General features: G+C 43.0%; 1 protein-coding gene across 1 annotated transcript in view; it reads left to right on the top strand.

Moving 5' to 3' along the window:
- The first annotated feature begins 7,721 nt into the window (after window positions 1–7,721).
- NPC1 (NPC intracellular cholesterol transporter 1) overlaps window positions 7,722–16,688 on the top strand; it is a 38,828-nt gene continuing 29,861 nt past the window's right edge. Inside the window, exon 1 of the mRNA XM_019547011.1 lies at window positions 7,722–7,799. Within this exon, the coding sequence (XP_019402556.1) occupies window positions 7,737–7,799 (63 nt within the window). The 5' untranslated portion in view covers window positions 7,722–7,736. The remainder of the gene's footprint in view (window positions 7,800–16,688) is intronic.

Below are 16,688 nucleotides of genomic sequence, written 5' to 3'. Positions count from 1 at the left end.
CTGTGTGGATTGCATGTAAATTATGAGCCATACAAAGGTATAGCACCTTGACTTTTCTGAACATACCATTGCTGAAGAGAAGTGCATGACAGTGCTGTAGGCTGATGTTCTTGTTTCACAGAAGAAGCACAATGGCAGGGGTATCAAATGGATCTGGCCTGCCAAGCTGCTCCACCAAGTCTGCAGGACGACTCCTTGGCTATGGAAACTGGTAGCTTGGCTAAGTTGGGAGCATAGCCAGCCATGGAATTTGGGGCCCCTCAACCCCAATGGCCATGGCTCTGAGCAGCAGGAAGGCAAGCAAGGGCTGTGCTGATACAGCCCCACTTGTCCCTCAGCTGCTTGCTCTACAGCCTCTGTCCCTGGATCTGCCTCCAGCCCATGCCTTAGGCAGTACCTACTGCCACAACTCTGTGCCATACTATAGCTGCCCCGTGCTTCAGGCTGAATCTGGCCTGGGGTATGGGTGAATTTGGCACCACTGTACAATAGATAAAGCAGTAGCAGAATATCTCCTCAGCCAAACTCTGTGATCCTTTTTTTGCATTTTTCCATGCTTTCCTTTGGAGGGTCTCCAAGGTTTTTGTAGATACTAGACTCTACAACACCATCATACAGAATGCCTCATTATACAGATGGAGAAATTTCCACAGAGGGGTTGTGACTTGCCTTAATTATACAGTAGGTCTGTGGGAAAACTGGAATAGAGGTCTTCTGACTCAGTCTCATGCTTTTACTGCTATGCAGTGACTCCACCCATGATAGAATATATTTCAACAAGTTCCAGTGACCTCAATGACAGGTGCAGAAAAGGCATGATTAAGAAAAGTCACAGGGCCTGGAAACGTGAGTTAAGTATAAATAAGAGCAGAACAGGTAAATGAAGCAGCCACAGAAATTTGCAGAGGCCATTCTGGTGATCAAAGACAGGATAACCTTAGATTCACCAGCACTGGACCAAAAATATGATTCAGGTGCTGGCTAGCAGCAACAGGTAAAAGCTGTTTAAACCCTTTCTGTATGGCTTGTTGCTCCCAGTTAGTGGCTTTGAAGCTAGCAAAACCTGACTGAAGTAGGTACATTGAGGCAAGCATAAAGAAAGGTAAAACCATCCCACATAGTATCATAGTGCTTAGGGTCGGAAGGGACCTAAACAGATCATCAGGTCCGACCCCCTGCCCCAGGCAGGAACAGGTGCCGGGGTCATATCACCCCAGGGATTTAAGGGAACCTGTTTCAGCTCAACTATCCTTAAGCCAGCTCCCACGTACTATTTTCGCCATGCTGATGCTGACATTTTAGGAGCACAGTTAGCTACCAGTTATCCTTATTTAACAGCCTACTTCTCCGAGAAGTTTCTGTGCCCCTTTATGTGCTCAAACAGCTCCGGGGTCAGAACTGATAAAACACAATCCACTTGCACAATGGCAAGCAAGACACCATCCTCCCTTTGAAGATCTGGGACTAGGACACCAGCAGCTACAGGATGCAGTTTTGCTTTTAAGTGGATTTTTTCCCTGGATTTGCAGTGTGTGACCCAGGAATCCATCCTCACAAGGCTGTTTTTGTATCTTGCTTTTCACACAAGCAGCACATGGATTGAAAATAAAACAGAAAGGAAACTGTGATGAATGCTCTCAACTTGGCTCCTTCCCTGCTCCAAATGTTGTTATGCTGACAGGAAAGCCAGCTCAGTTTTAACCATTACTTTCACAGCAATCCTAGACTTCCACAAGATCCTTCCTCTCCCTATATGATAATTGTTTTCCAACTATTTAAGTTGGTCTAATAAAAGATCAGATTCACCCAAAGAACCTCATCTGCCTATGTCCTTAGACCAACATGGCTACAACTTACACCCCTACATGATGCATGCGCTTCCCTAAGAGGAACCCTATCCTCAGAGCTCCAGCTCTCCTTCAACACCGCACATTTTAAGCTTTTTCATACAAGGGAAGAAAAGACCATTAGGTCAGTTCGTCTGATTGTTAGCATGACACAGGCCAAAGAGACGCAACCCACCACCACTCTATTGAGCTTGAAAGCTTGTTGGGGTACACAGCCTTCCCCAGCATATAACTACTGACTTCTCACACAACAGCCAAGAAGCTGAGGCTTCAAATGCAAAGTTTGTAGGAAAAAAATAAAATTAAAGATACAAAACCAAGAAGAAATTCTGTCTTTAAAAAAAAATCAACAGAAATAATTCTGTGAATTAAGAAACACAATCCACATGTTGCCACATGAGGCTTGTAATAATGAAGCCAACTCTGAAGGAACAGGAAACCAATTGAAGTCGTATGTGTGCTGGTTTTGCACTGCAAGAAAACCAAACAGCACAGATTTTTTGTCTTGGAAAAAAAATGCTTATTGCTTTAGTCATCTGAAGTGTTTATTAACATTCATGTCATGGAATTGTGGATTTTGAAAAAGATGATGTTCCTTGGAGCCTAAAACCTGCTCACAGTTTGGTGCTAGGTTTTTTCCTCCTCTACTTCTTTTCTTTCTACTGCTTAAAATTAATTAGTAGGCTTTTCTTCCTAGCTGGTTCTCTGCACTCACTCCTAATAAAGCTATCCCAAAGAAGCTGGAGTTTCAGGAAGGTTATTACAAAGCAGCTAATGGAAGAAACATACTGATCTGTACACAGCCAGATAGCAAGCTTTGGTTTTCTTCACTACTGATGATAGGCTGGTTTATCCCCAAAATATCCTAGGACTGGTTTGGATTCTCTGTAATAGAATGGTGGGGGAGAGGGGGATTAAACCTGCTAACCCACTTGTTATGTCTTGTCTTAAACTATATGGTAAGATTTCCAGAAATGGAACATGCCAATGTATTTTGTACAAACCCTTGCACAATATGTCCCCAGTCTTATTGGGCCTGTGGGTGCTGTTGCAATACAAATTACAAATGATATTAATAAATTACTGGAAAAATAACAGCTGCTCTAACATGTTTTACTATGGAGATCCATGTCAAGTGAACATGCACTGAGTTTTCCAGTGTGTATGCAAATCTTCTGATTTATTCCAGTTTTAAGACTGTAATGAATTATTTTCACTAAATGTATTTGTGGTTCTATTAAAAAAAACCAACCTATCTGGTCAGTTGAGTTTCCAGACTGGCTGACCAAGTGTAGGGAGGGGAAGGAGGTGCACTGCCTAAAGGCAGCATCAGGGGTTGCCTACCCACACAGGTAAGCTACTACAAAATAAATGAGGGTGTGCATTTAGATTACAGTAACTATTCCATGCTAAATCTTACTGCACAGTAAGGGTGCTATTTTGAGATTGACCTGATACGAGTGAAAAATAATATTCAGATCAACAAAACTCTACATCCAAGAGGACCCTGTATACATTCCCCATGCTGGCAGCCACTTGGGGCTCTTCTGTATGTTCAGAATTAGTGGAAACGATATTAAAGGAGAGGAAAATGTTTTAATTTCCATTCTGGCTGTGACATAGGACTTCAGAACTCTCTAGCTCACACTGGTTCAGATTTGGAATATGGAAATCACTATTAATGTATATAGGACTTATTTTAGCTTGCCTTTGTACAAAGGTCGGTCAGCTTGTTGTGGGATTATGCTGGAATAACACCTCTTAATTTAGTAATATGTGTAATGGCAAATAGACTTTTAAAATATGGGCATCAATCAGAGGATATTAGCAAATATGATATTATCCTTTTTCAACCTTTTCTGTATGGCTTGTTGCTTCCAGTTAGCAACTTTGAAGCTAACAGAACTTGACTGAAGTATTAGGTACATTGAGGCAAGCGTAATGAAAGGTAAAACCACGCCACCTGAGTCCAGACTGTTATTACAGAGCAGCTAATGGAAGGAACATACTACTGACGTGTACACAGCCAAATAGCAAACATCATTTTACACATTACCTCTCAATTTGGCAATATGAATAATGGCAAATAGACTTAAAAATGTAGGCATCAATCAGAGGACATTAGCAAATATAATATTATCCATCTCAGATTAAATATGGGCTACTCAAAAAAGTATATTACAGATCTGATTTAAACTGAAAAATATCAGTGCAAGATGAGAACAATCTGCAGGGCTAACTGTTCTTGATTACAGTGCTATAAACCTTGAAAAAGTTCCATTAGTTTCCCTCTCTTCTCTGATTTCTTAATAATTTGTCCTCCTATGATTTGTTAGACAAGACCATGCCTTCTCTATCCAGCTGAAGACACAGACATTTGTAACACCAAAACAGAACTTTTGTAAGATTGGCAAATACCTATGAAAATTATGCCAATTTTAAATCCTTTCTCATTTAGGATTTGCATAACCCTCTTGTATTTCAATCCACAGGTTTCTAGGACCACCCAGTGTAGAACTGAGTCATGTTTTGTTAGATAAAAAAAATGTATGAAGTCAAAAGTTAAAACGTAAGAATTATAATCTGAACCATTTGCTATTTATATTGAGTAAACCTGATATCTCTTATTAGACCAACTCAGATAGCTGGAAAAATTCTTCTTTGCAAGCTTTTGGGTATAAATACCCTTCGTCAGGCTGAGGAAGCACCTGCAGTTGGTGTGTGCTCTTTGTGGATGGAATGCTGCTTCCTCAGCCTGAGGAAGGGTATTTATACCCAAAAGCTTGCAAAGAAGAATTTTTCCAGCTATCTGAGTTGGTCTAATAAGAGATATCAGGTTTACCCAAAGAACCTTGTTTGCCTGTGTCCTTAGACCGACACAGACCTCTGCAACTTATACCCCTGCTATTTATATTATCACACATGAAGCAATTAACATTTTTGCCAACAGATGGCGATAGTTTGTCATATTAACAAACATCTGGACTATTTTGTGGTTTGGTTTTTTTTGATGTATCATGTAGATTAAATATTCACACACAACACCAGGTTGCCATGGGAACCAGGAGCTTGTGTGAGAATGTCACACCATCTCATAATTAAGGTGGTTTCCTTTGAGACAGATAACAAACACTAACAGACTGGAAACTCTTAATCTCAGATGATTACAACACTGATCATGCTACTTGACGTCAGCAGTTTGTGAATATTTTACACCTATGTAAGCAATGTCTTTGGAGCAAACTATTCTGTGGTATAAACCCACTAAAATTGAGAGCGTTACACAAATTTCATGGTAGCAAATAATTTCAGCTATTTTGGGAAGATATGACATCAACATAGTGTAATTAACATAATAATATAATGAATGTATTAATAATGATAGTTGTAATAAGATAGACTAATAAACTTAATCATATGACCCACTTTGCACGGGATTGTGGAAATATATTTCTAAAAATATACTGATATTCTATCCAAGCTCATTTTAAATTATTTAGAAGCTTGTCAGCAGTATGCAGTCACCAAATACCATAATTTATTTAGTTTCTTTACCCCAAAGGATCCCAAGTTACTATATAAATGTTGCAAACTCACAAGTGAAATACAGCTATTTCTGGGCAGAGGTGGGCCTAATGCAGTCGTGGCTTACAGAACCTGAGTCAGGGCACACCAGATTCAGCCAAAATAAAATGAACTCTTTAAGTTTTAGGCAAGGTGGTTCCTAGTGAGTAGGCTGAATAGTTAATGCTTCCCAACTGGCAGCGCAGCGTGGGCCATTTCTGGATTAGGCTATTTAGTTTATAGCTTTATTCAAGATGAGAACCCTTCAGCAATAAGACCATGAAAGACTTGTAGAACAAGTTGTGTACATCCAGAAAGTTACGTTTTGGATTAGAAACATGTCATGGATTTATTTTCGGCCACCTTTTGATTTATTTTTTATTCCTGGGCTGGATAATCTAAGTCACTTACCTGGGTCCATATGCCAACTAGTTTGTCAGCACATTGCTCACAGTCTTAAGATGGTCTTTAATTGGCTAGATTCCTATTTGATGTTGATGCCACTGTTTAAGTTGTCCATCAGCTGGCACTAGTGCCCTGCAAATATATTTTAAATACATTCTCTTACAAAACACTGCATGAAATATTTGTAAAACCCATTTTTACTTAGAAAACAGAATTTACTTAAAACAATATGGGTCACTGAAATTCTGAGGAATTTTTGGCCTATTTTAGTAGCTAAATTTGTTGCTCATTGCACACTTCTCTTTCCTTCTTTCTCTTTTCCTTTTTTTTTTATTGCTTATTGTGACACAGTTCAGTTTTACATGTATAGTCGATATATGTGTTTCTGATTTTTGTATTGTATTTCAAAAAAGCATTTTTTTATAAAGAAAACAAACATTTCCTTGAGGTGATGGGGTGGCAGGAGTGCAGGGGCTGTAATCATGTCTTTAGGGTACAGTCAGGGGTAGATCCAGAGGAGTACAGTTGCATCCCTCTTTGATTCCTGCTCTACTCGAAAGCTTAAAACCAACTGCCTGGCAGTGGCAACAGCATTTCTATTCAGGCAATAGTGAGGGGATTAATTGTCTTCCTGGTTCATTATAATCTACCTGATTCCTTCTAAACTCTTCATTCTACAATGGTCCCTCTCTCCTTTTTAATGGGCTTCCACTAATCAAGCTATCCTTTTTTCTGTAATTCCGTTGTCTGTTAGCTGCTCCTGGAAATGTAGCTCCTATTTCACAGCCATGCAGACTCTTTTTAACTCTAGCTAGAAATGTTTACTCAGGTATGGAAATAACATCCAGTGAAGTAGTGGATGCATCATCAAGGTCTGATGAAGGTCTGAATCTGAAAAAGAGATGCCCATTTAATTCTAATGACTAATGAAAGAACTTCTATTGATGATTTTGCCTAGCTTGCTGGGCTTTTATATATAATATTTGATCTAGCAAATGAGAGCCCATACCAATAAGGTTTTTTTCCTTTTGCTTCCATCCTCAACAGAGTGAGTAGCCCCAGGCCCCCCGCATATTAGTAAGTTTCTAGTTTCTTTTGACTGGAGAAAAATGGATGTTGTGTTCTGCATGATGATGTGCTTGGGTGTTGTGTTCTACCTATTAATGTTCTTGGGCATTGCGTCCTATGCGATGATGTCCTTGGACGTTGTGTTCCACGCAATGAGGTGCTGGGGTGTTGTGTTCCACATATTGATAACCCTGGGTGTCACACTCCACGCGATGATGCGCTGGGGTGCCGTGTTCCACGCCATGCTCTGCTGTTGCGATTTAAGTGATGAAGCCCTTGATTGTTGGGCTCTGCATTAGGCTGTGCATAGGTGCTGCCTTCTACCTGTGGATGTGCTGGGTTGCTTGCTGTGTGACCAGGTACCGTCGCACCCACACCCCACTATCTTGCCAAAATCCTAGATCTGCCCAAACCCCACCCATGACATTAAGTCTGTGGCGAACTTTGGGCAGCTGAGGGGGTCAGTGCTTAGCGCGGAGGCGGGAGGGGGGGGAGACCCAAGCCGCCGCAACACGGAGGGACAGGCGAGAGGAGGTGCCTGCGTCTGGGGCCGCTGTGGGGAGCGCGCAGAGGCTTGCAGCCGCCCCCGACACGGCGGGCAGCGACGTGGGCCTGCGGAGATCGCCCAAGCCACAGCCCCGCGCCGCAGCAGGGCCATCACGAGGCGGCGCAGAGGCCGGTGGCGTGAGGCGACGGCAGCGGCGCGGGGTTGGCTGGCCCGGGCGGGCTCCGCCCCCCTTCGCCTTGCCGGGCCCCCGGGCTGGGCGGTGCTCAGCTGAGTCGGCCCTTCCGCATCTGCGTGGCGCGGCTCATCTCAGCCGCTGCATCGCCTGCCTCAGCCCCTGCCCGGTCATGCGTCGTCCGCCTGCCGCCTCGCTCTCTCTAGCGCTCCTGCTGCTGCTCGGCCCCGCGCAGGTGAGTGAGGCCGGCGGGACCCCGCGGTGGGAAGGACGCGGCTGCCCGAGGTCCCGCGCGGCGCTGCGGGCGGGCGGCCGGGGGGCGCAGCCGGTGCTCCCCTCCCCGAGCGCGCCCAGCCTAGGCCTCCGCTGGAGTCACACGAGCGCACGTGCAAGCCCCCGCCCGGCTGTCCTGGCAGCTCTCTTGCAACTACTCCAGGACAGCCAGGAAGGCATCCAGACCCACCCCCTGCAGGACCAGCCCCAGCTAGATCATCCCAGCCATGCTCTGTCTAGCCGGGTTTAAAAGCCTCCAAGGATGGAAATCCCACAGCCTCCCTGGGTGCCTGTTGCAGTGCTTCCCTCCCTCCGAGTGAGAAAGTTGTTCCTAATATCTAACCTCAGCTTCCCTTGCTGCAGCTGGACATGGTTGCTCCTTGTTCTGTCATCTGTCACCACTGAGGACCGTCCAGCTTAGTGGTTCTCAAACTGGTTTTTTTGCGGCCCACTGGAAAATTGCCGAGGGTCTTGGTGGACCAACTTAATCTCCATGGTCAGAAAAAGTAAATCAAGTGCCAGGCCAAGTACAGATATCCCCCATTGTTCCGCAACCTTTCTGTGGACCACCTTAATGGAGCTCACTGACCACAGTTGGAGGACCTCTGGTCTAGCTCCATCTCCTTTGGACCCCCCTTAAGGTAGTTGAAGGCTGTGGCTTGGTTTTCCAAGAGCTGCCAGTCTGGGGTTTTTTGTTTTTTAAATCTGGGTCAAGTCGCCTCTTGTCTTCTGGGCAACAAAATGTTTTGGCAATCCTAAAATCACAAGGTCCTTTCCAGCCCTAAACTGTGAATCTGCAGAGTTGTCCTGCTGCAACACTTCTGCAGGCTGCTTCAGTGGGGTTTCTGGGATTGCCACAGGCTCCCCAAGATACTTTTCAATGTTAAAAGGGCATAGGCTAGAGCAGGGGTGGGTAAAATGCAGCCAGGGGGCCGGATGTGGCCTGCCAGGCTATTCTATCTGGCCCAGAGGGCCCCTAAAAAAATTAGAAAATTAATATTTATCTGCCCCTGGGTGCCTGTCACGTGGCCCTCGATGGCTTGCCAAAACTCAGTAAGCAGCCCTCCACCCAAAATAATTGCCTATCCCTGGGCTACATCATATCTAGCATGCAATGAGCACCACGTAGTATACATTGTGCTGAGATTGATAAGGTGTTATTTTTCTTTTTCCTAACTTTCTGAAAACAGCTGCTCGCTGCTGCAGCTTGTTTGTCAGGGTGTAAACAGAGGCTACAAACCCACTATAAAAATGCTGAATGCTTGAGGCTGTCTACTTAACATTTATGGTATGGGATATAACTTCTAAACTAGATGAAACTATTAAGATTTACATAGCCCAAAATCAAATCCTAGAGCATAACAGAGACTTGATATGGGATACCCTACTCAAAATATGATGGCAGTGTAGGTAGAACAGAAAAGTGTCTGCTTTAGGTATTTAAAAGTGTTTAATTTCACAGAACTTGAGTATGCTGGTGAAAGATACTTTGTTTGCCAGAGCCTTAGAAATGCAAGAATACTCGGGAGGAAAGTAATTCACATTTAATAGGACATACTTTTGTTACAGTGTTTACTGAGGGAGGGATAGGTAAATTCATGTGGCCATATGAGTAATTTTGCAGTCCTTGTTTATGTGAAGAAGATTGGAAGGCAGTGTTGGATGTAGAGCACACAAATGTAAATCACGTGCATGTTTGCATTTTTTTTTCCTCCTGCAGCACAGTGTGCTTTTAGAAGTTGAGGTTTTATGCCTCTCAAACTCTTGAAGTTGCCTTTTTTTTAAAAAACAAACAAACAAGTAAGCAGAATAGAGTACTGTCTTGCTAAGCCGGGTTAAGCAAAGTACACATTGTCCAGTTCCGTTTAAAGTGTTTTTGTCTGTCTCTGTGGTCTTGAAGTTCATTATTCTGTAACCCCATGTAAGATCTGGATTCAATCATGACTTTGTCCCTGAGTGGACAAATGTTGACAGTGCTGTGGAGATTGTGAACTTTGCTCTCTTAGACTGGGAGATGTATTAGGAGAAGGAAAGTCCCTTGTTGCTGTGCTGTAACCTCCTACATTCTAGAAGCAGAATTGAGGTTGGTTTGAAAAAAGTCCTCTCTAGTTCTTGGTTGCTAGAAGAATTCTCATGGAGAGGGCATCTAAAGGTGCTGTCTAAAGACGTGAAATCCAATGGGATACCCTGCAGAGATCTAGCAAAGAAAAACATTATCAGGGTCTCATCTTGTGGAGCTTGCTCCTACCCCAGGTGCACTGGAAAGAAGTTACTATTGTATGCAAACTGTGGTTGAAAGTGTGCACAGAGCTTTCTAATAGTTCACATTAATATACCATTTCTTATAGATCATGAAACACAGTTTAATAAGATGAGCACCATAATATGCGGCACCTATGGAGCATAACAGTTGGGTTACACTGTCTAGGGCAGATATGTTTTGTTTTTTTATTGGATTTTTCATATTCACATGGAGTGGATTATCCCTGCATTTTAAAGGTTTTAACTAAAATCATCTTTAAACTGATACCATGGTTCATTTAGTTTAGTAAACAAAAAGGCTTCATCCGAATTGTAACTGATGAGAGTATTTTGTGGCTTCAAAAACATTGCACTATAAATTTGCCTTTACCCTGTATTTCTCAACTGATCACCAGAGGTTTAAAACAAAATTGCCTTTATTTTTATACGTGCATGGCTTATAACTATTAGAAGTCTCATTTAACATTAAAGTAGATGTGACTTATTTTTCATTTATTGACAGGTTTAGGAAGTCTGCTAATTTAGGAGCAGTGGAATATACATATTTAAAAATAAAACTTTGACCTGTGAAGAAAATCCTCAGAGTGAATATGGATACAGTGATGCCTTCTTATTGTGTAGTCACCACTGCTGTTTAAACAGGGAGAGGGTTACGTGGTTGCTGCCTCCATGACTGTTTAGGGAGCTTGGGGGTGGAACATGGGCAATGTCGCTGCAAAGGACTCTCGTCTTGGAGGTTCCCTTCAGCTCTCCAGCAGACGGCTTTCTCTATGGCTTCATCAGTCATCCTGGCGGAAGGGCCTAGGGGCTGTCCTGCTTCACATCTGGCTCTGCCTTCTCATTAGGAGAGTGTTGACAGGTTCCTCCCATTCCTCCACCCTAATCCGCTTGTCAAGATGGCCAGCAAAAGACCTGCTGTCACTGGGCCGTATTTGGCTGAGACCTGCTGACTTTCCCTCTTAGGGAAAAATCAACTTTCTTGCTAGTGAAGCAGTTGCTTTGGGAGAAGCAGGGGGTAGGGTGTTGGCCTGCTACTGGCTACTTGGCTGGGATAGGTTTTTGGCAGCTATTGCCCAGTGCTGAGGGTATCAGCTCCCAGCCAGGCCCTGGGTTTTTCCTGGCTTTCCCTATTACTTATCTCTGACATGATCACTGGCAGAGTCTGGGGACTCCTTCTAGTGCTTATGGTGGCACCCATGGCCCCTTCCCTTTGCTATGGCCAGTGAGGCCTTTAGAAATGGTTTCCCTCAGTACAGACCTACCCTGGACAGCAGTGATAATGGTTTGTGAGTCATGGGGTGGAGTGACAGTGATCCAGGAAGCCCAGTTCCTGTGTGGCAAGTGGACTTGGGGCTGGAATAGGATAACCTAGTGGCTGCAGCCCTAGGAAGAAAGGAGAAAGCTGGGCTTGCTTGGGTTAATTCCCGGATCCTGGGGCCATGCGAGGAGCATCTGCTCCAGAGCAGTGTTAAGTGCCCTCCAGCTTCAGCATCCCTGGACAGGGTGCCTCATGCTGCTGTTAATCACCAGACCCTGGCAGGCCGGAGCAGTGACTCCAGGTTCCTGCTGTATCATGGATGACTCTAGTTGTGGTCCCTGTGCTGGGCTGGACACCTTTGCCTGGGGTTGTGTGGCTTGGCAGTGCTCTTAGCTGTGCAACACAGCTCCCCTTTACTCCACCTCCACTTCTTCCTTCCTACCAACTCTACAGCCCTTGTCCCAGTGGGCGCAGAGCTGAACCTGGGGTGGCACTGATTTGCTGTACTGCAGGCTAGACCCAGTTGCTTTGGAGGTTGGATCTGGCCTGTGGACCATAGGTTGAGCACCACTAATTACATAAATGACATTTGTTTGGGTTAGCGCAGTTAATAGTAGACTGAGATCATCATGAGTGAGTAGATGAATAGATTTGGGACATTGGCATATTCTTATATAGTGAGAAGATTTAGTACTTGGCTTAGCAGGCATTAAGTATACCTTTTTGTGTTTTTTATGTAGAACTGTCAAGTTGGAAAGAATTAGAACAAATACTCAGCTGTCTGAATGTGTGTTTGTTTGGTTTTTTGTCTTTGTGCCTCTTGACATAACTTATAAAACATTTCTCTACCTCTGAGATCCAGTGGCTTAGTGTTTTGTGTTCTTTTCCTATTACAGAACTAAGTCAGGGACCTGGGCTCCAACTTTTGTACTGTCATAGTCTTTCTTGTGCCTTTGAACAGATCTTTAATCTCTATCTCAGTCATTCCTTCTGTAAGATTTTGATGATGCTTATCAACCTCTAAAATTCTCTGAGATGTTAGGGGATGTAATGTGGGCCAGAGGTGAAACCAAAGTGAAGGGAATCACTGGTCAGAGTGGAAAAATAGTAGCTGTTTCTGTATAGCTCTTAAATTGTGCATGTGTGGGAGGTGGGAAGAATTCTATAGAAGAGCAAAAAGGTTGGGGGGAATCTTGGAATAGTTCTGGTGATGTAGCTAAAGCCTAGCAAACATCCTGCAATACAACTGAAGAGCGAGAAAAATTTATTTAATTCCTGATGTGCAGTAACTCTATTGTTACTGAACTGCAGGACAGCAAAAATTTCGGCCTGGTGTGTGGCCAGCGGTTGACTTAGGCCTCCCAGCGCAGCCCGGAAGTCCCGATGAGGACAGCAAAGCAGGAGCTCTCAGTCATGCTAACTCTTTGGTAGCTTTCTAAAGCTGGCAGATGGGTAATACATGGTTAATAGTTATGCATAATACCCCTGCTTCTAAATTTGTTTCGTTTGTCTATGACTTGTTCAAACCAAGGTCAAGTTCAGATGCAGTAATTCACTGCAGCAGCTAGCTTTCTAAGTTAGTTTTAAAAAATTCTTAGCAAAGCTGTGTTCGTTTGAACTCCATAGCCCACAACACCAATGCTTCTCATTTAAACTCAGCACTAATATCCAGCCTTGTGGCTTGCTTTGGGAAGCGAGTTCCAGGTAATGTGGTGCTGTAACAGAGTATGAAGGAATGTAACCGAGGTTCCTGTGATCTTTCTCATGGAATCCCTGCCAGATATTTTAGATTAGAAACGGAGAAGAAAAGCTAAATACAATCTTCTCTAATTATTCACGGTGTGTTTGGTGCAAAATGACAAATAATCATTGTTATCCTTACAGCATAATCATTGTTCTTTGTGCCTGTGTAGCATGCTGCTTGTTTTGTGATGGTCAAGCTGCCTATGACCTTATATCCTTGAGTTTGAAATACAGGACCAATGTTTAAGTAGGGAATATGTGCTGTATGTTTATTTTGGATATCTTCTTCATACCAGGCCCTGATGGCATATTCTTTTATTACTTTATCTTGGATTAGTAGGAAAAATAAAAATGTTTAATTCGGTATAGCAAGTTGAATATAAAATAATGCTTTGTGTGCTAAGTGCATGTAATTTATTAGAATTTCAGCAGGCAGAGTACTTTTGATTTTAACAACCAATGATTCTAGTAAGCAGCAACGAAGTAAAGAGAGTAAAGTAAAAAGCCCATGTGGGCTCCATCATCAGTCACTTTTACTTCAGAGCAACCCAGTCATGTAGCAGACAAGTGGAGACTTGGTTTCTAATAGCCAACAAAAAATTCTGTATACATCATAGTTTGATGCTGATAAGCAGCTGAGTCTAAGTGAGATTCTGATAACTGGCAAATGCTGTAAATATCTTTGCATGCACATCTGGGGCCAAAAGTCTAATAATGTCAATGATAACAGTAGCGCATGGATTCATGAACTACCTCTCCATTTAGGTTTTGTTAGCTTGATCCATGTAAATTGGAGACCCAATTAGCTGAAAGAGTTGACAGATAGCAGGTTAGTGTAGACCTACCTAGGCTAATCTGGATATAGGTAGGAGTCTAGCAGCAGCCCAGATCTCAGTATGGGTTGCAAAACCTGTCTGAGAAATAAATAATGACCTGAGGCTGAGTTTGCTGCTGCTGCTGCTTCTGCTAGACTGTTGCTAGTTCCGAAGCCAGCCAAGTTGCACATTTTGACTATGCTGCACTCACTTCCGTGACTTCACTTAACTCCCAGTATGGCTTGAGTTTGTATTGTCTGTGGAAGATATTTCAAATTAGATCTGACCTATTATCTGCAACTGGAATCTTGGCATGTGGCAGCATCAAAGAGTTAGTGGGACTTCAAGCATAGGTGTTTCCTGTGGGGTTCTGACCAAATTTGATTAAGTTTTGAGCATTGTGCTCACTTTCCATCCTCTTTACAGCTAACCAGATAAGAGATTAATTGTCTTCAGGATAAGCATGGTCAATTAGAAGCAAGTTTTTTTGTGGGGGGAGGGGGTTGTTCAATTGTTTTGTTTTTTGGTTTTTTAGACAGGTTTACATATTCTACCTTTTGACAACTTTTACAATCACATTTTTCTAAGCTGCATACATCTGCTGATACACATACAGAAATCCTGCTAATGTCAGAGGATTAAATAAGTATCTGCTCTTGCTGATAAGAAGAAAGAGCAAGGGAATTTATCCTTCTTCCGTAATTTCTAGTTAAACATTTAAAGTTTCAGCCTCCCATTGACAATACCTGCAATATTTCCAGCAGCATCTTATCTATGACATAGTTACTTAGTGACTTGTGTAAGAATCTGAAGGGTGGATGGGAGACCAGCCATCTACCATAATTGTGGTTGACTCATCTGATGAGCTTGCTGCTCATTCCTTAAGTCATTAAAAGGTGTAGTAGGTGGCTTCAAGCTACTGCTAACTTCAAAAGAGTTTGAGACTTAAATGGTCTTTCATGGTTTTTGTTAAAACCATCAACTGGGAAGGATGAAAAGGAAGAACATTTTTTCTTTGAATAGTATTGGGTAGCTAGAGGCTTAATATAGATATATTAAGCTGTCAGTTTTAGCCTGTCAACTTAGTGGGATGGGAGGAACAGGTTATACTTACAGCAATGTAAGGAAAATATTGGAGGGGAACCCCCAAGGTGATAACCATATTAAGTGTCTGGTACTTTTAGGGAAAATGCCACCAAATTTAGTTACAAGAAGACCCTTGCTTTCAGTGCATGTGTTCTTAATTCTCTGTACGTGAAACGTTAAGTGGTAGCATTGCTCCGAAAACTGAGACTTTTCTGGTCAGACAATAAACAGATGAATATCATGGGTGCTGCCCTGCCTGCCTTTCCAACCCTCCCTCCACCCCTGCCAAAAAAAAGAAAGAAAGAAACAATCTGAGGTATTTAAACTGCAGGTAGATTCACTTCGGTGGTTTGCCCCCTTTCCTGCCTCTGTTTCCTAATAATGATGGTTTGAATCAATTGGTTGTTATTTAGTATCAGGTAAAAGCATGAAGACTGACTGGTGGGGGGTACTGGGAGCCATTATTTTGTTGCTAGCCATTTGCAGCACTTTCGAGTTTGTGCTTGCTTTGAAATATGACTTTCTCTCCAATGACTGTTTACAGTGGTAATGATTTCTTGGAACCTATATTGTCAAAATATTGGATAGGTGGCAATTCTCTATTGGTAATAGCTAATAAATGTAAAGGATTGTAAAGTTAAAGAAGTTTTTCACCTGCTAGAAATTTCCTCTGTTCTGAAGGGCAGAAATCTTTGTAAATGCCCAGGGTCATGATCTAGCTCGGGGGTGTCCAACTGGTGGCCCGTGGGCTGCATGTGGATCTGTGAAGGGTTAAATTTGCAGCCCCCAGGTTCTTGTTCAGCCACTGCTTTCTGCCCTGCCCAACCCCCCATTGCTCTGACTGCAACAGTCCCCAGGCTCTAGTCCCTTCTCCAGCTGTGGCTTCCTGCTCTAGCTCAGGGGAGTGGGTGGGGAAGCAGGGTGCTGAGGGCCTGGGAGGTAAAGGAGGACGGGGGAGTGGGCAGACATGCAGTGCAATGGTGGAGTGCCTGCACAGGCATGCAGTGTAGTTGTGGGAGTAGGAGGGACCGTGGCTTACCCTGCTGTGGCCTGATGGGGGTGTGGCCCTGCTGGTGCAGCCCTCTGCCACTTGGCAATTGGACAGTCCTCATCTAAGAGACTAAATTCTATATGCAGCCTTGCTTTAAACCTCTCCCTTCATCCCAAATCGAGTGAATGAGGCTTTGTTTTTATGCATTCATGTGTACACACTTTTGAATGTGAGTTGAAGTCCAAAACAGAATATTAGAATCTCCCTTGGCTTCCAGTGTAATTGCAATGATTGGGTTTCTGTTTTTTTGTTTTGTCACTAAACCCAAAGAGTCCATCCAGATTAGTAAGAAAGAGAACCTTTTTAAGACATTGTGATGAATAGAAAACAGTTGTTTTGTGTCATGAAACATGTCCTGATCAATCACTGTTTTCCATAATCTTTTGGGGACAGGGAAGGGAATTATATTTATATTTCTGTCTTTCAGTACAAAAAAGGATGTGGGAATTTTGTGTAGCCTTAGATGTTTTATACAAGACTTCTAGATGTTTTGTGTCTGTGAGCAAAGTTATTCATCATCAAACAAAGCATAGGAATATGTCCTTGCAGCCTAAGCATGTGATGTGGTACAAAAGCTAGTCAAGGTTGTTTAAAAGATAACTTCTGGGCCATCTTTATCTTCTAATACTGTATGCT

The sequence above is a fragment of the Crocodylus porosus genome, unplaced genomic scaffold (genome assembly GCF_001723895.1).
Source record: "Crocodylus porosus isolate Cpor-Errol unplaced genomic scaffold, CroPor_comp1, whole genome shotgun sequence".
In the NCBI taxonomy this organism is placed as follows: Eukaryota; Metazoa; Chordata; order Crocodylia; family Crocodylidae; genus Crocodylus; species Crocodylus porosus.
Note: the sequence above shows the minus strand (reverse complement) of the source record. Positions and strands in the feature narration are given on the sequence as shown.